The following is a 17,957-nucleotide window of genomic DNA, read 5'->3' on the forward strand; positions in this document are numbered from 1 at the left end:
GTAAAACCGACCTCCCTAAAATACCCATGTGTTTCAGCAGGGTGGGGAGGGAGCCGATTCTCAGTGTCCAGAAAGGAGTGAGAGGACTTCCAGTTCGCATCCTGGGCTGCCCTCTCCCCCTGACACCAGGAATGCAGAATCCTGGATTTTACTGATAACACCCAGATCGGATTAGACAGATTCAAGGCCACGATGGCTCGTCTCTGCTACCTCGGTTGGTGGCAGCAATGCTCCTGTATCCCAGGAGAGTGCTGTTGTGCTTCAGTATTGTGTGCTAGTTTTCCCACAGGCATCTGATTGGCCACTGTGGGAACAGGATGCTGGACTAGATGGGCCAGTGGCCGGATCCAGAAGGCTCATGTTCTTTTGAGAGAAGGTGCTCCCCCAAGGAGGCTAGCACCCAGGGAGGTTCGTGTAGGCCCAGGCCATTTTCTGTGGCTGTAAAATGAGAGAATCTCACATACAAATGCCTCCTGCTCCCTTACCGCTTTTATAGCTGGGTTGCGTTGAACAAGACATAATCTCAGTGCGAGTGTTTGTTTTGGAGGATGCCCTTCGGAAAGGTAATTTGCTTAAGAAGTCAAGGCGCATGTGCCCGCCTCCGCATATGCCATTGCTTCTGGCAATTAGCGAAGCCTAAGGAAGCCCTTAGCGTGCTCCTCTCCCAGATCTCAAGCAATTGCAGGCTCAGCGACTGCGTTGGCCCCTGCGTTTGGCGCACGCCCATTTCCTGATGCTTGGGTCGCCCCTGGAGCAGGAGGTAAAACAAAAGCGTATTCTCCTCCTCCGCCTTAATTGCCAGCTTCGTCTCCCTAATTGCCCTGTAACCTTAGAGACTGCACAGAAAGGAGCTGTGCTGGAAAGTGGAAGGCCTTCTTGAGATGATGCGGCTCCTTACCAAGCACATAGCAAATTATTAATGTGCGATGGGCCTTTTTTTTTGCAGGCTCCCTGCTCTGCAACGGAGGCGGGAATAGGTGTACTCTGCAAGGAGTCCTGGGGGGCAGGAAGACGGGGAGGCTGGTCCTGGCTTGCATACAGCGGCTTCATGTGGTGGTTCCTTCCTCTGTGAGCCTCGGATGCTGATGTGTTTTCTGGTTAGAATAAGAGCAGGGTGGGAAGGGATACCTAGGAATAGGCTGGATCAGGCCACAGCATGTAGTCCAGCATCCTGTTCTCACACAGTGGCTAATCAAATGCCCATTCTGGGAAGATCACAAGCAGGACCCCTGAGCCACAAGAGCAACTCTCTTGTGTGGTTTCCCGGAGCTGGCATTCAGAAGCATTGACGCCTCTGGCTGTGGAGGGCAGAGCATAGCCATTGTGGCTGGCAGCCATTGATAGCCCTATCCTCTTTTTTTTTATTTAAGATATTTATTAAAGTTTCACAAATTATATAATCAAACAATACAAACAAACACAAACAAGAAAAAAACAAGTATAATTTCAAATCCTTATTTTCTTAAAACTTACTTCACCGACCTCCTCATACCTCCCCTTTCTGCATTCCAATTTCAGATATTTAGTTCAGCAAATCCTCACCCTTAATTTTATCTAATTGTTAACCTTTCTTTTCTTTTAACTTAATCTTTACAGCTGTAATCCACTTACTTTCTAAAGCCGCATCATTTTAACACTCATTAATTTTACAATGTTTCTTAAGATAGTTCTTAAATTTCTTCCAATCTTCTTCCGCCGTCTCTTTTCCCTGGTCTCGGATTCTGCCAGTCATTTCTGCCAATCCCATATAGTCTATCACCTTCATCTGCCATTCTTCCAGGGTGGGTAGATCTTGTGTCTTCCAATACTTTGCGATCAGTATTCTTGCTGCTGTTGTAGCATACATAAAGAATGTTCTGTCTTTCTTTGGCACCAATTGGCCGACAATGCCCAGGAGAAAGGCCTCTGGTTTCTTAAGGAAGGTATATTTAAATACCTTTTTCATTTCATTATATATCATTTCCCAGAAAGCCTTAATCTTTGGGCATGTCCACCAAAGGTGAAAAAAGTTACCTTCAGTTTCTTTACATTTCCAGATAGCCCTATCCACAAATTCACCTGATCCTCTGATTTATAAGCCATCCAAATTGGTGGCCATCACGGCATCTTGCGGCGGTGAGTTCCGTAGTGAACTTACTTGGTATGTGAGAAGGCCTTTCATCTGTCTTGAATTTCCTAAATACCAACTTTGTTAGATGGCCCCAGCTTTCTGCTTTGGCGCTACCTTCCCTTAAAAACCACAAGGAGTAGCCTTATACTGAATCAGACCATTGGCCCAGCTGGTCCCCTTGACGCCTCACTATCCGTGAGGGTTTTTTTTGGGGTGCCTAACCCTGGTACTCACCCCCAATCGCCCAGAAATCCCGGTAACGGTTGTCTCTTAAGTGGACAACACGCACCGTGTCGCCATTTCCCTTTGCAAGCAGACAGGAAGTCCCCACACCCTAAATACCAACTTGGTTAGATGGCCCTGGCTTTCTTCTTTGGCGCTACTTTCCCTTAAAAACCACAAGGAGCAGCCTTATACTGAATCAGACCATTGGCCCATCTTAGCCGAGTGTTGTCTACACAGACCGGCAGCAGCTTCTCATGGGTTTCAGGCAGGAAAGCTTTCCAAAGGAAGATTACATTCCCTCGTGGTACTGAGAAAGGACTGGTTTTTAAAGGAGCAAATCAAGCTGTCTGTTTTTGTCTACGCCAGTGTTCCCCAAACCTGGGTCTCCAGCTGTTTTTGGACTGCAACTCCTCTCACCCCCAGTTATCAGGGATAATGGGAATTGTAGTCCGGAAACGGCTGGAGACATGAGTTGGGAAACACTGGTCTGCACTGACTGACAGCAGCTTCTCTGGGTTTTCAGACAGAATCTTTCTCAGCCCACCTGGAGTTGCTGCCATTGGGGATTGAACTTGGGGCTTTCTGCTCTCCTACTTGAACCCATGGTCCTTCTCCACAGAATGTTCCTCTCCTGCCCCACTGCTTCCAGCAACTGTTCCTCCTCCTGGGGGACTTGTCAGAAAGCGTGTGTAGGGAAGGGTTAATGCTTTGAAAACTGGTCTCTGGGGTGCTTGGTCTTTTAATGGAGCAATTTGGACCTGAAGTGTTCTCACCTATCTGCCCCAGGATTCCTGCCAGCTCCATGAGCTAGGAAGCATGCAGCCGAAAGCTGCTCAAAAGGGAACCTTGCAATTGCTCCATATTAAAAAGCAACGTCCATTGGGGACCGTTTGGCTCCTTTGGACTCCCATTTGGCGGCTAACCCAGGGGAGTTTTAAAGGGGGGGGGCCTCAAATTGAGATGCGCCTCTTTTTGCTCGAGTCAACTGCATTTCTCTGGCGGTTTTCTTCCCTCCCGCAGGCAACCTGTGCATATCAGAGAACGAGAGGAGGGTGGTCTCCGGAGAAGCCTGGGAGAAGCTGCAGCGCTACTTCCGGAATGCCCCTGAGTTCCCAAACAGCAGAGACTCCTGTTCTCAGTGCAAGGTGGCGGACTCCTCTTCATTGGAGGTTTTTAAGGAGAGGCTGGACGGCCACCTGTCATGGATGCTTTAGTTGAGATTCCTGCATCGCAGGGGGCTGGACTAGATGACCCCGGGGGTCCCTGCCAACAATTCTGGGATTCTATAAGGTGTCTGAGTTGCCTTTTCCCTGCCTCAGACGGAGTGTGATCTGTGTCTGAGAATGCCCCAGAAACCCAAGCACTAGGAAATTTTGCAGGCAAATGAGCCCTAGAGGGGGCAGGGGAGGTGTGACCAATGCCTGCAGGACAGTTCTGGGTCTGTTTGTGCTACGTAGGAAGCAACCCTAAGCAGCCTCATTGGTTCATCTACCTCAGTATTGTCAACACTGACTGGCAGTATCCAGGGCTCTCGTCCCTGGAGATGCCAGGGACTGAACCTCAGGCCTTCTGCAGGTCCTTTGCCACTCAACTATGGGGCTTAGAAATAAAGCAAGGGCTGATTTAGATGTGAGCATAAGAAACGACTGAGTTGGCTCACCCTAGCTCAGTATTTCCTAAGACTGCTCCCCACCACACAGTCCCTGCAGCCAAAGAATCGCAGGCACTGTTGCCACAGCCCTTGACTTCAAACCACGCTTCCCAAAATGGGTGGTAGCACCTCTTTGGGGGTGCTGGGATTTTCTAGGGGGTCGGCGAGAGGCAAGGCCGCAGCAGGGATATGTTGGCTATGGATCTGACTATCGGACTGGTATCTCTGGAGCAAGTCCATCAGTTTTGTTGATTTCCTTAAACGAAACAGTTTTAGCTGGATTTTGAATGAATGTGCAATTAATTGTTCCTTAGCGGGTCGTGCCAACCGCTCTTCTGAGTAATGGTTTTTTATAGGGCACGCAGCACTGGGGCTGAGTTTATGGAACCAGGGACTCCCCCCCCCCCATAAAAAGTTTGGGAATCAATGCTGTAAAGCAAAAACATAGCTCCCCCACCCCCAGTTTCTTTCGATCAGGATGGGGAGTGACTCCCTTGTGTGTTTTTCTGCAGATTCTGGAACGGGAAGGGGAAGAGAATGAGGCCCTCCACAAAATGATGGCTGGCGAGCAGAAGGCATCTCTCCCAAACCTCTTCCAGGACAAAAACCGGCCTTGCCTCAGCAGCTGGCCAGAGGTAGGAAGACCAGGAGTTCATGGTAGCAAGGTGGGGTGCTCATGTGTGTCTCAGAATGAGTGCATATAGTTGCAGCGGCAGAGGTTACTTATGGTCACCTTCTTGTCAATATATGTATGTACACAGATATATATGTTGTATGTAGACTGCTTAATCATCAAAAGCCTCTTAAGTGCTTTCACGATGGCGACTGGTAGATGATGGATTGTTTCCGTTGCTACTCAGAGCAGACACACCAGCCCAGTCCTGCGGAACTCTCTGCCTCTAGAGATCCAGAGGATGCCTTCTGCCTTCTGTGTCCACTTTTAAATGCCTGCTGAAACCACTTCTATCCTGCCAGGCCAACGCAGGCAATTAAGAAGTCATCCACAATGGTTAACTGAGTTCTGTTTCTGAACGTGGCTTTTTATTGTATGGTTTTATGCTTTTTAGTGCTGTAAACCACCACCCCCCACCAAGTTAGACGCAGTGGTTTGCAAATATTTTTACAAATATATCTGGTTTAATGGACATGGCTCATGTTCATTAACTTCAGGGGGTTTACTGTGAGTCGGACTTAGTTGAATACAACCCATAACAATGCGACATTATTTAGGTTTATAATTTGCCGTTCACTCAAAAGTTCCTAAGGTGGCTTGCAGATGACGTGAAACAATGCAGTTTGGAACCAAATAAAAACCACCTAAATCAACTTAAAAACTACATATGATATACAGGCATGCCCCAGTTATGTGCATCCACTTGTGCGCAACTGCATTTGCATGCGCCACCATGAAATAAATTCTGTTTTTTTTTAATAAAATTTTTATTGGTTTTACACGTTTAAGACAAACATACAAAAACAAAGACACACACGTATAATCTCATATCCTTAATTTCTTAACCTCTATCCCTGACCTCCCCACCCCTCCCCTTCTTGTATCCCCATTCCAATAGTTAATTCAGCAAGTTCATTATTTCCACTTTAACCTTATCAATATTTTACTTAATTCATCTTAATAGCCACATTTATCTTATATATCTAAATTAAACCATAATATAAATCCTTACACCCTTTTCTAAGGTCGACCCAAATTCCCTTCCACAAAATTCCCAATTTTTATATTGATTACATACTAAAAGACAGCTTATAATTATACACCCTTTACATTCCAAAATTTTCTCCCCCCCCCCTTTCCCGGTTTTGATCCCCCCCAAAATAGCCTAAGCCAATCAGTTCTCAGCCTGGATCTCTCACGTCCGAGGCCCTCAAATCTCCCACAGTCCCTCTCAGCCGGTTTTGCTGATAGTCCTTTAAGTTGAACCTCAAATCTCGGAGAAGCTCTGTCCCAGTAAGGTCAATATTTCTTCCAGCCAGACCATGAAATAAATTCTGTGTGCAGAGTCCAGGAACATACCCCCCGCTTAAGTGGGGGGATGAGTGTATATCAGTCAGGGGTGCCACCTCTGTCTCTGGCCCTGAAGGGTTTTTTCCTGGGAGCTGCGTCTCGGCTGCATTGTAGAGATCCAGTCAGCAGCCTCCAAACCAGTTCTCCATTTCTGCGTCTGGGCAGTAGTGCCTGTGGTGAAGATCATTAATCCAGAGTTTGTGACTGTCCTTGAACACGCTGTCCTCTGGGCAAAGGAAGGCCCGAGGTTAAGTAGCTTGTCCCTAATATATTTTGGGCTGCAACTCCCATCAGCCCTGGCTGGGTTGATGGAAGTTGTAGTTGAGAACTCTTGGAACTTCTCAGGAAGCCTGATGAATGCTGCTTGGCTTTTTTTGAAAACTTTAATCTGGGCAGCAGCTTTTAACCAATGTTTTCGGGGGCAGAACTTTAAATCGGCAGGGGAAAGGCTGCTATTGGAAGCAGCCCTTGAAGTCTTCCTCTTTTCTTGCCCTCCACATAACGTTCTGCGGGGGAACAAGGAACTCCCTGAAAGTCTGAATTTCACAAAAGTTGGCAAACTGTCTTTCAGGAGGTGGACGAGCTGTACGTCGTCTCAAAGTTCTTCGTGGAAGAATGGAGGAAATTTGTGAGGTGAGAAGGCAAAGGGAGAGTGGCTGCTGGGCCAGACCAAAGGCCCACATGCCCAGCCAGGTGCCATTATGACTAGTGGGTGAAACAGCTTCTGTTTCATAGCCCCAGATCTCCCTTGCTAGTCCTTGAAAACAGGGGCCTTCTGCATGCAAACAGGAGCTTAGAGACCCTTCCCCCTTTTATTAGAGCTGGAAGGCTGCTCTGCTTCCACCTGACACGTTCTCCCTCTTTCTAGTCTGGTTAAAATAAATTGAAAGTAGCAACCCTACTTTCTTGCTTGTCAGAATGGCTTTTGCTATGCAATGCCTGCCATCTCTGCCTCTTCTTCTGACCTTCAACCAGGCGGCCTACACGTTGCAGCCCCGTCTCCTCGGTCGGGAACCGGGATCTTCTCTGTCCACATGGCGGCCTGATGTTCACGTTTGCCTCCATGACCAAAGACGATTCTAAACTGTGAGTTGCTTCCGTTCAGTAGTTGCATCTTTTTCAGGTATTTGGGGGGGGGGTAAGGGGTGCAGGCAGTGAGGTGGATTTGCATGGGTTGCAGTTCAGCGCCCGGCTGACCAGTATAGGAACTCAGGGAGCTGCCATCTCTACCAAGTCAGATCCCTTGGCCTGTCTAGCTCAGTATTGTCTGCACTGGCAGGCAGGGTTATCCAGGGTCTGAGGCAAGGACTTTCCTCCCCCAGCCCCTACATGCAGATGCTGCATGGAATAGAACCTAGGACCTGTGAGGCAGGTGCTCTGCTGCTGATCTTAAAAACAAAGCAAGTTTCTAGTCCTCAAGATCTTGAATAAATAGCAAGCAGCCACCTCTGGAATGAAGGCTCACGTGGGCAAGCAGCCTGCATTCATTCATTCAACCAACCAACAAGGGTGGTGTTTGCTGAGGCTTTTCGAAAGCACTTCTTTAACTGGGATCCCCTTCCCTGCTGCTTTTGATGCACGTGGTCTGGAGTGTTGCGGGAAGAGGGAGGCTGCCCTCCCCTTTCCAAGTAAGGCAGCATGTTCTGCTTCTTGGCACAGTATAGCTCTGATATGGCCCAGCGAGTGGGAGAAGATCCAAAAGCTGTTCGTGGTGGACTATGCCGTTCGAGTCATCCGGAGGCAGCCCGCGGACGCAAGCCCCGAAGCACCGCTCTTCATCACCGAACCTGGTGAGTAAGCAAGCAAGTTTCCTCTGTCTCCCCCACCTCAAAAAATAATAATAATAATAAATCACGGGCTTGTGCAAACTCCACACTATGTTGTGCTCTTCCCACTGGGTTCTGGCATTCGCTTTTTCTGCAGGTGGCTGCAAGCTCAGGTATTCCACTTTTATTTTTAGATGACCTGCAGACATGCCCGACTGCCTGGGCTGTGTTCCATGCTGAGGTTGTGCACAAGACCATTAACTTGCATTATGTGAGCGTTGGGCCAAAAATTATTTCAGGCAGCTGCTGTGCTTCACAGATGACAGCTTCTCCTGCCCAACCCCTGTGCTTTGGAGATGGAACAAAGACCTTTTCGTAGAGCCAGAGTATATATATTTTTGCGGCTGGTTCCTTTTTCACATATAAGCTGCAAGCAGGTTTTTTTTGTAAAATTCCTAGCGGCTTTAGAATTTTATTTTTTATAGTGATTTTTCATTGAGCTTTTGGTGCGACTAACAATACAAAAGACACCTTAAAATGCAAAAAAGTATAACTAGAAGCAAATTCAGAATCGATGAAATATGGGATGACAAGATGTCATAAAGGATTTCTGCATGTACCCAAAACCCACTTCGGATTTGAACCAGGTATATTATAATATGCTGGTTTCCTGTTATTGCAGCTATTTCATTATTAGTTGTTTTTCTACTTCCTTTATTACAGGAATCAAATGGTAATGGATAATAATAACATGAATTTGAATTTATACAATACAGAATATACTGTATGCTGTAGGATTTTGGTATTGGTCTGTGTTGTAAGCCATATTGAGGTAGCATTATTATCACTTCACAATGGAGTGGAAGGTTTGCAGGCTGTGAAGGACTTGCTCACAAATTTATTGACAGCTACACAAATTATGATAACTAGGAAGTGGAAGGGGCAAGTAGAATATAAAATGGAAGAATGGTATAAAGAGGTGTGGGATATAGCTATTAATGATAAATTAGCATGTGCCATTAAGGTCAGACGGGGAATACGCAGGAGAAATTATGGAAGGTGTTTGTAGAATTGGTACTGTTAAAACGGGAAGGGGTCAAACCATCACAAGAGGTGTTGAAATTTTGGGAGGAGGTTGGATAGTTACAATGGAATGGATTGGGGGTGGGGTGCACATTTTTATTCTTATTTATTTATGATTATTACTTTTATCAAAAGAAAAAAGAAATAAATACAGTCATACCTCGGGATGAATACGCTTCAGGAAAAGCATTTTTGGGTTGCACTCCGCGGCAACCCGGAAGTAACGGAGCGTGTTACTTCCGGGTTTCACCGCTTGTGCATGCGCAGATGCTCAAAATGACGTCATGTGTGTGTTATGTTCGCTTCAGGATGCGAACGGGGCTCCGGAACGGATCCTGTTCGCATCTAGAGGTACCACTGTAAAAAGAATTACAGTGGTACCTCAGGTTAAGTACTTAATTCGTTCCAGAGGTCCGTTCTTAACCTGAAACTGTTCTTAACCTGAAGCACCACTTTAGCTAATGGGGCCTCCTGCTGCCGCCGTGGTGCCAGAGCACGATTTCTGTTCTCATCCTGAAGCAAAGTTCTTAACCCGAGGTACTATTTCTGGGTTAGCGGAGTCTGTAACCTGAAGCGTACGTAACCTGAAGCGTATGTAACCCGAAGTACCACTGTACGTGAAGAAGAAGAAATGAAGATAACCTCTGAAAGATCTGTACTTTTTTGTGTGTGTGTAAGTAAATAAAGGCTTGTGGTTGTTCTTGGTTTAGTGACATTGCCCAAAGTGCTTGGTCTTTGTAGAAACAGACCCCGCTGGTAGTTCATCGGCCTTTCTCCTTTCTTTGCTCCCCAACCTTCCAGAGCTGTGCTCAGAATGCAGAGAAGGGCTCTTGTGCCAGCAGGAGAGGGACCTGAGAGAGTATGCCCAGGCCACCATCTACGTGCGGAAAGTGGTGGACAACAAAAAGGTAGAGAGGCTCTGTCCACCCCGGCATATTCTCCTGTGTGCTCTCTTTCTCTGCTTCATAGTTCTGGCCTAATCCCTCCTTCCTTCTCTGGCCTTTATAGAATCATAATTGGAAGGGACCATGATAATCCTCCAGTCCAACCCCCTGCAAGGCAGGAATCTTTTGCCCAATGTGGGGCTTGAACCACTGAACCTGAGATTAAGAATCTCATGCTCTACCAACTGGGATATCCCAGCCTTCATTGAGTTCTCTCTCGGGGCCACTGGCATAAGGACTTCAGGAACTTCTTAGGTGAAATGTTGGGGAGGGACTGTTGAGCTGCAGTGGAACCTCCATGGCCAATGGCAGTATATCTCTGAACAGCTGAGCAGGGGGAAGCAAACGAAAGGTGTTTGTCAAGCTTGTGTGCTTCCTTGGTTGGAGATGGAGTCTCAAACTATAGGAACCTGGGAAGAGTTTTCTCTGGGGCCTTCTGCATGCAAAGCAGCTACTCCTCTCATAAACAAAGCCAGATTTCTAGTCCTCATGGTTCTGAGTAAAGGGCTGGTTTGAATAGGAAATTTCCTTATACCTTACGCTGAGCCAGATCGTTGGGGTCATCTAGGTCAGCATTGTCTACACTGACTGGCAGCAATGACTCTCCAGGGTCTTTCCCAGCCGCAATGGGAGATGCTGTCAGAGTTTGAACCCGGGACGCTTAGCCTCAGCCCTTCCCCAGCTTTATATGGTCCTGGGGGAACTTCGGGGAGCTGCTGAAAGATGCCCACCCACCTCAGGAATTCATGATGACTCTCCCCTCTGCTGACATATGTCCTGGTGTTTCCGCCAAGGTGCTGGGAACCAGCTGATCACAGCAGAATATTAAGTCCTAGTGTGGGAAGGTCACAAGATCCTGTTGAGCAGGTTTCTGAAGAGGCTGCATGCAGGATCCTCTTCCTCTGCAGCTGCTGAGGGCTTTGTTTGTGGGAACAGAGCATGTTGAAGGGCAAACGGCATCACCTTGGCCAGCATAACGGAACGGCTGCAATCGGGCTGGTTCTTGCCAAGGGTCTCTCTTGGCAGGGAAGATCCTATCTAGGCTTCCGTGCCGTTTGTGTCCTGTATTTTTGACACCTAGGGAGCGGGGAGAGAATTGAAAGACAGCATCAGTGGAAGCAATGGAGAGGAATAGCAAAGCAGTCAGTTTGGGTAAACAGGCCATTGCTAGAAGATCAGGGGCTCTTGTGGGCCTTTGGTGTTGCTAGATCTTATCTCAAAGCAAGTCTCCAAAGCTGATTAGGCTTCACATTTTGTAGTCAAATACATAAAAGGTAAAGGTACCCCCGACCATTAGATCCAGTCGTGGACGACTCTGGGGTTGCGGTGCTCATCTTGCTTTACTGGCCGAGGGAGCCGGCGTACAGCTTCCGGGTCAAGTGGCCAGCATAGAATCATAGAATCATAGCGTTGGAATAGACCACAAGGGCCATCGAGTCCAACCCCCTGCCAAGCAGGAAACACCATCAGAGCACTCCTGACATATGGTTGTCAAGCCTCTGCTTAAAGACCTCCAAAGAAGGAGACTCCACCACACTCCTTGGCAGCAAATTCCACTGTTGAACAGCTCTTACTGTCAGGAAGTTCTTCCTAATGTTTAGGTGGAATCTTCTTTCTTGTAGTTTGGATCCATTGCTCCGTGTCCGCTTCTCTGGAGCAGCAGAAAACAACTTTTCACCCTCCTCTATGTGACATCCTTTTATATATTTGAACATGGCTATCATATCACCCCTTAACCTCCTCTTCTCCAGGCTAAACATGCCCAGCTCCCTTAGCCGTTCCTCATAAGGCATCGTTTCCAGGCCTTTGACCATTTTGGTTGCCCTCCTCTGGACACGTTCCAGCATGACTAAGCCACTTCTGGTGAACCAGAGCAGCGCACAGAAATGCCATTTACCATTACCGGTACCCTACAGCGGTACCTGTTTATCTACTTGCACTTTGACGTGCTTTCGACCTGCTAGGCTGGCAGGAGCAGGGACCGAGCAACGGGAGCTCCCCCCGTCACGGGGATTCGAACTGCCGACCTTCTGATCGGCAAGCCCCAGGCTCTGTGGTTTAGACCACAGCACGACCTGCGTCCCTTAGTCAAATCCTCTCTATTTCACTCAGACACACACACACACACACACACACACACACACACACAGAGAGAGAGAGAGAGAGAGAGAGAGAGAGAGAGACTCAAACATATACACAGATACATACACAGATTTCTCCTTGCCCAATCTCGAGGTAGAGACCAGCATCTACCAGCAGCCTTATGACGCAACTCTCATGTTTTTGAGCCTTCTGTGGCTGCGGTGAACTCTCGACAACCTCTGACTTCAGATGCCTTTTCCTTTTTTCTAAAGGCGACTCACAGGTGTGCTGTTTTCCTTTCCTTTGTTTTCCCCTCGCGTCTGATGTCATGTCCAGGTCATGAAGGATGCTGCCCCAGAGCTGAACATGAGCAGCTCTGAGGCAGAGGAGGAGCGAGAGGAGGCCCGCCTGGAAGGGGAGCAGGATCCAGATTTTAACCAGGTATGTCCTTGGTCACCTTTTTTTTTTTTGGTTTTAAGATCATTTGTTTCTCCTCCTCCTCCTGGCTCTGTGGATTGTGAACTCGCTCCTCATCTCTGCACCCTGGAACCGCTGAAAGCAAGTGGTCGAAGCACACGATTTGAGGCCAGACTTAAAAGCATGTGCTTAAACTGCAGAACTCTCTCCCCCGGGAGGCAGGGATGACCACCAACTTGGGTGGCTTTAAAAGAGGATTGGCTCTGCCCAGCCTCCACAGTCAGAAGCAGCTTCTGAAGACCAGATGCTGGAAACCTGAGGAAGGGAGAGGGCTCTTGTTCTTGGGTCCTGCTTCCCGGCTTCCCATAATGGGCACCTGGTTGGCCACACAGAGAACAGGAGGCTGGACTAGCTGGGTCCGCTTTGGCCGGATCCAGCCGCAGGGCTCTTCAGTTCTTATGTGGCCAATTCCAGCTGGCTGAAGGTTCATGGGACTTGGAAGTCGGACAGACTCTCAAGTGCTACACGCGGTTTCCCCAGATCTGGTATTGCAGTTCATTAGAGCCTCTTAGATAAGAACATGGGGGGTTGGGAGTAGGGATTTTGCTTGCTAAGTCAAGAAACAAACTCTGGCAGTCGAGTCCAATGAGCTGCCTTCCTGCTTCCAGGCCAACAGCAACACGAAGCGGCAGAAAATGTCGCACCCAAACTACATAGTTTACCAAAAGCAGGGGATTCGCCGGAGCACGCGGCACAGGAAGGTGCGCGGGGAGAAAGCCCTCCTGGTGTCGGCGAACCAGACGTTGAAAGACCTGAAAATTCAGGTGAGGCGGACTTTGCCCTGAGCCCTGGAGGTGGCTTGCCTGAGTCCTAGCGGTCGGCGTGGGTGGGCCTCCTTCCTCCCCCAAAGCTATGCTTGGGAATCTGTAGAATCAGAATTGTAGAGTTGGACGTGATCTCCAAGGGATTGCAGCTAAAGCATCCCTGACAAATGGCCGTCCAGTGGGGAAAGAGAAAGGGTGATGCTCACCTTGAGGGTTCTGATCACTCTTTTAAGACCTGTGATCTTATTTTAAGATATTGTATCCTTCTCTTCCCCCCCCCCAACCACCTAAAGTGATAGTGGGGGGAGCAGAGGAGTGCCCCTTTGGTTGTGGGTTGGGGCTGAAAGGGACAAAGCGGAGGTGACAGATCGGGGCAAGAGAGGGAGAGAAACGGAGGAAGCAACATGCCTCAGGTTTTTGCCGTGGGGAGAAGCACTTGGGTGTTGTATTTCTTAAAATCCATCTGTGTTTGTTTTGCTGCCTGCAACGGTTGCGCCTCCTGCCCCCCATTTTGGCACACAGATCATGCACGCCTTCTCCGTTGCTCCTTTCGACCAGAACCTGTCGATCGATGGGGCGATACTCACCGACGACTCGGCGACGCTTGGCAGCCTCGGAGTCACTCCGGAGTCCGTTGTTTTATTAAAGGTAAGCCGGGAGAGTTCCTTGCCGGTAGGTGTGGCTCTCCTTCCACCAAGATATTTGTAGCGAGGTCAGTGGTTGTGTGCTGCAATGCAAGCTGGCTCTTTCTGTGCCAAAAACTTCCAGCCTACCTACTTTTCACTAGGAAGTTCAGGGGCAGGGACCATATCAATGGCTACTATCCACAATAGCAATGCTCTGTCTCAACTGCTGGAGGCAACAGTGCTTCAGAATATTAGTTACTGGGAATCACAGGAGGAGAGCGTTTCTGTTGCACTCGGGTCCTGCTTGTATGTTTCCCATTGGGGCATCTGGTCAGCCATTGTGAGAACAGGAGACTGGGCAAAATGGGCTATTGGCTTGATCCAGCAGGGCTGTTTGTATGCTTTCATGTTGGCTGAGCAGGGGCTGATGGGATTTGTAGACCAACAACACTTTGGGGGTCACCAGTTACCTACCCCTTCCTACATTCATTCATCCATCCATCTGTTCCTGACTGGTCATAGTACCCACCTGAGGCCTTATTTTGGCCTGGGTTCAGATCCCCCCTTCCCCTGCAAAAAGGAAGCCAAGAACACACTACCTTAACTTGTCATCCCCTCTGCCCGCCCCGGTCTGTAACTCATTTGGATCTTTGGGCTGCCTTGATCTCCTTTAACCTCAAGGCAAAAAACAATGGTTGAAGAAGAGCCGCTGGAAGTAAGTGCTGGTTTTGACTTCTGGGAGGAAAAGGTGGCTGGCTAGTGGTCCACTGCTGCAATTCCTGTTGACAGAGATAATTAAGTGGACCAGCCCCTTTCCTGGCTGAAGCTTTTGCAGACACCTTTATAAAAAGTCAGTAGGGATAAGCCACCTAAAGCCCTCGTTGCCACAGCTGTGAACAGTTCAGGCCAGGTTCCCAAAAGGGGGCGAACCGCCTTGTTTCTTTGTTTTTATTCTGGATCTGGAGTGTTTGGCCTGGAAATGTCGTCTGGTGACATGGAGCAGGAGGCCTTGTCTCTCTTTTGAAAGCACATCAGCCAAATTGGCTTAACAGGGCTCCTCTTCTCATGTCTCCCTTTTTCCCTTCTTCCGACAGGCAGATGAACCAATTGTGGACTATGCAGCAATAGATGATGTAATGCAAGGTAAGGAGAAGTTTGCACACACACACACACACGCTCCTCTGGAATAATCCCTGCTGCTTCCCGTCCAGTCATTTTTACCTATTGGAGTGGGGAGGCAGGAGGTGGTAACTGGAGCAAAGGGTCCAGTCTGAGACTGACTCACCCAGTTGTCAAGGGGTGGGAACGAGACCTTGGTCGTCGTCCCCCCCCCTCCCCAAGTGCCAGGGAAAGCTGCCAAGAAGGCGTTATTGAAACTTGTGGGGAGCTCGGTAGAGCATCTGCTTGGCATGTCGAAGTACCCAGCATTCAGTCAGCATCTCCAGTTGGGACTGGGAGAGTCTCCCTGCCTGAAAACCTGGAGAGCCACTGTACGCAATATTGAACTAGAAGGGCCAGGGGGTCTAACTCTGTACAAGGCAGCTTCCTCTGACCCTAACCTCCACACCTCAGAATGTGCCTTGACCTGTTTGCTTTCCTTTGCAGTCTGCATGCCCGAAGAGGGATTTAAAGGTAGGCTTTGTTTTTTTCCCCCTCCAGCCTTATTTATACCTGCCACCGTGTTTTGCTCTCTTCTAAGCTTTCTCCCCCCCCCTGCCTTTCCAAATTCCCCCCTTCCCCTTCCATTTACTCTCCAGGTACTGGTCTCCTTGGACACTAATGTTTTTCGACAACCGCGCCAGCAGCAGAAGTAACTGGGGTGTAGGGAGATGAGTTTGGGCTCTGGCTGGGCATTCCAAGAAAGGTGGACTTCAAAAAGACCAGCCAGCCGCCCAGCCCCCTTCCTGGAGGTGGGACTCCATTCTGAAGGGCTTTGGCCCCCTCACACACTTGCGCTGCAGGAGAGAGAGAGAAAGAGCTGTTCTTCGGAGGAGAGCTTCTGGCCTAGTACAACAGAGGTGGAGTGTTGAGCGGTTTCAAGGCTGCACCTCTCCGTTTTCCCCCTGCAGAGGAAGAAGGGTCGGCTTGTTGCAGCATCAGATCTCCCCCACCTCCCCTCCTGCGACCTTCATTTCTGGATCTGCTCTTTCAGCGAGGCAGGTGTTTGGCTCCCTGGCAGAGGTCTTTCGAGAACTTGCAGGATTTTCTGTTTCCAGTAGCCCTTGGCTTCCTCTGGCACTTCGTAGATATGCCCCCCAGGATTGAACAGCCTGCAAAATCCCTTTCTAAAAGCCTGTTGTTTGGGGTGGGTATGGGGAGAGAGGCACTTATTCAGCCTGTTATCAAAAAACAATGCCCTCCTGTTTTGTTTTGTTTTGCTTTTGTTTAAGCCTTCACTTCCAACATATTAAGATGGGCCCCTGATAATTAATCATAGTGAATTATTCTCGGGAATAACTTTATTTTGGACCACTTTCTCTGGTGGAGGGAAGCCCTAGTTTTCAGCCCTGCCAGATTGACCCAGGAGCCCAAGTGAGACTTTGGTGCAGGTGGAGGCAGAGTCTCCCCCACACACTTGCCTGCCTTTTTCTTTGGGGTGGCGAGCAATGCACAAACGCTTCCTTAGACCTTCTGACACATATCCAAAAGAGCTTTGAAAAATGATGGTGGTCCTGCACAACTGTCGGGGGGGGGGGGGAGCGTTAGCATTTCAAAAGGGTGTGACAAGTTCATTTTCCCTTTTGTAACAGAGAGCTGTAAATTTGGTGGTCCTACTATACTATCTCAATTTGCTGTTCCGGGGAAGGCAGGTGAGGGAGCCTGCGAAATTGGCGAGGGTTTCCGGCTGGGGCTATGGGAGTGGGGGGCGTTGAGGTTCGTTCTGGGTTTACCTTCGTGCTGGCCTTGGATCCAGTGAACAGCCCTGGGTCTTTCTTTTTAAAGAGGCGAAACGTGGCACTGAACAATCTTATTCTTTCCCAAGGTAAAGAGTTAACAGTAATAATTCAGTCTGCCGTTGTGAGTGCTTTATAGAGCAGCCTGCCTTTCTCTCCATCTCCATCTCCTCCTCCTTCCTTTCAGGAGCCAGGCCCAGAAGTGGTCTTAATTGTTCTAGATGGAAAGCAGCGATGCATGGACATCTAGCCCCTGGGAGTTCTGATATTTTTATTTTCCATTTACTTCCCCCACCACCTACCCACCCCCCCTTTCCGGGTTTCGTAATATTTCCTTGATGGGGGGGCGGGGCAGAGTGTGTCTTAATTCACAAGGAAGACCGATCGACCATGCTGTGCTTGTATATATGTGTGCATACTGAGTGTGTGTGTGTGAGAGAGAGAGAGAGAAAGATGGAGACTGACACACGAGTGATGCCTAAATTGTACCAAACCACCATTTCTGCCGGTCGCAGCTCAGCAGGGGAAATGGGATCAAGCCTCACTCCTCATGCTTGGGACCCTCTTCTTCGTCCACACTTGCAAAATGTTTTTGGACTAGTTTTCAGAGCCTTATTAAAAGTGTGTCCACATGGTCAGTCTTACCTTATTTGTACTGTATTGCATATAAAGTGTGTGTGTGTTTTTCACTTGCCTGCTCAGGTATTTTCTTTCCCCCCTGCACTTTTATAGATTCCTTATCAACCAGTCATGACAACTTCTTTCTGTTTTTCTTTTAAAATTGAGGTTTAAGAGCTACACACACACACACTGTTGATTGTCATCAACCCTTATGCTGGCTTGACTCGTATCTCACGTGAAGACACACCGGTGAAGCTTAAGGCATTGAAGCTACAACTTCCCTGCTTGTTTTCTCCTCATTGTCATGAAATGCATTTATTCCCCCTCACACACACACACACGAATTTATGAGGTAGCCTCAGGCATTGCTCGCTGACAGAATTTAGCACACTGAAGTTTTGGTTTTGTTAACATTGGAATAAAAATCACAAAGCCTAGTAGTTAAGTGTGAGCTGCCTTCTCCAAGTCACTGCAGGCTAGCTTTTTGAAATAGTATATTGTTCAGAAAAGCGCACCCGAAATGGTCAAGGGATGGGAGCGACACCCCTGTGAGGAAAGGTTGCAACATTTTGGACCTTTTAGTTTAGAGAAGAGATGAGTAAGAGGCAACATGATAGAAGTTTATAAAATTATGCACAGCCGAGAGAGAGAGTAGATAGAGAAAATATCTATCTAGAATTCATGGACATCC

The 17,957-nt window shown here is 48.4% G+C and overlaps 2 protein-coding genes across 6 annotated transcripts in view; one reads left to right on the top strand and one right to left on the bottom strand.

The window, feature by feature from the left end:
* Positions 1–17,334, top strand: part of USP48 (ubiquitin specific peptidase 48) — a 45,289-nt gene extending 27,955 nt beyond the window's left edge. For 3 of the 5 annotated variants that reach the window (XM_081202959.1, XM_081202961.1, XM_081202962.1), the window contains 12 exons: positions 3,356–3,504; positions 4,499–4,621; positions 6,581–6,642; positions 6,985–7,095; positions 7,669–7,799; positions 9,660–9,766; positions 12,221–12,325; positions 12,970–13,125; positions 13,648–13,773; positions 14,846–14,894; positions 15,357–15,383; positions 15,509–17,334. In XM_081202959.1, the coding sequence (XP_081059085.1) occupies positions 3,356–3,504; positions 4,499–4,621; positions 6,581–6,642; positions 6,985–7,095; positions 7,669–7,799; positions 9,660–9,766; positions 12,221–12,325; positions 12,970–13,125; positions 13,648–13,773; positions 14,846–14,894; positions 15,357–15,383; positions 15,509–15,531 (1,169 nt within the window). In that variant the 3' untranslated portion in view covers positions 15,532–17,334. Of the gene's footprint in view, positions 1–3,355; positions 3,505–4,498; positions 4,622–6,580; positions 6,643–6,984; positions 7,096–7,668; positions 7,800–9,659; positions 9,767–12,220; positions 12,326–12,969; positions 13,126–13,647; positions 13,774–14,845; positions 14,895–15,356; positions 15,384–15,508 lie in introns of those variants that run through there. The other 2 variants (XM_081202960.1, XR_014010296.1) reach the window with 2 other exon arrangements.
* The window catches only part of LOC308591898 (uncharacterized protein), a 192,073-nt gene that overhangs the window by 58,816 nt on the left and 115,300 nt on the right, over positions 1–17,957 (bottom strand). The gene's annotated exons all lie outside the window — the stretch shown is intronic.

This window comes from Podarcis bocagei, assembly GCF_964188305.1.
Source record: "Podarcis bocagei genome assembly, chromosome: 7".
NCBI classification, from domain to species: Eukaryota; Metazoa; Chordata; class Lepidosauria; order Squamata; family Lacertidae; genus Podarcis; species Podarcis bocagei.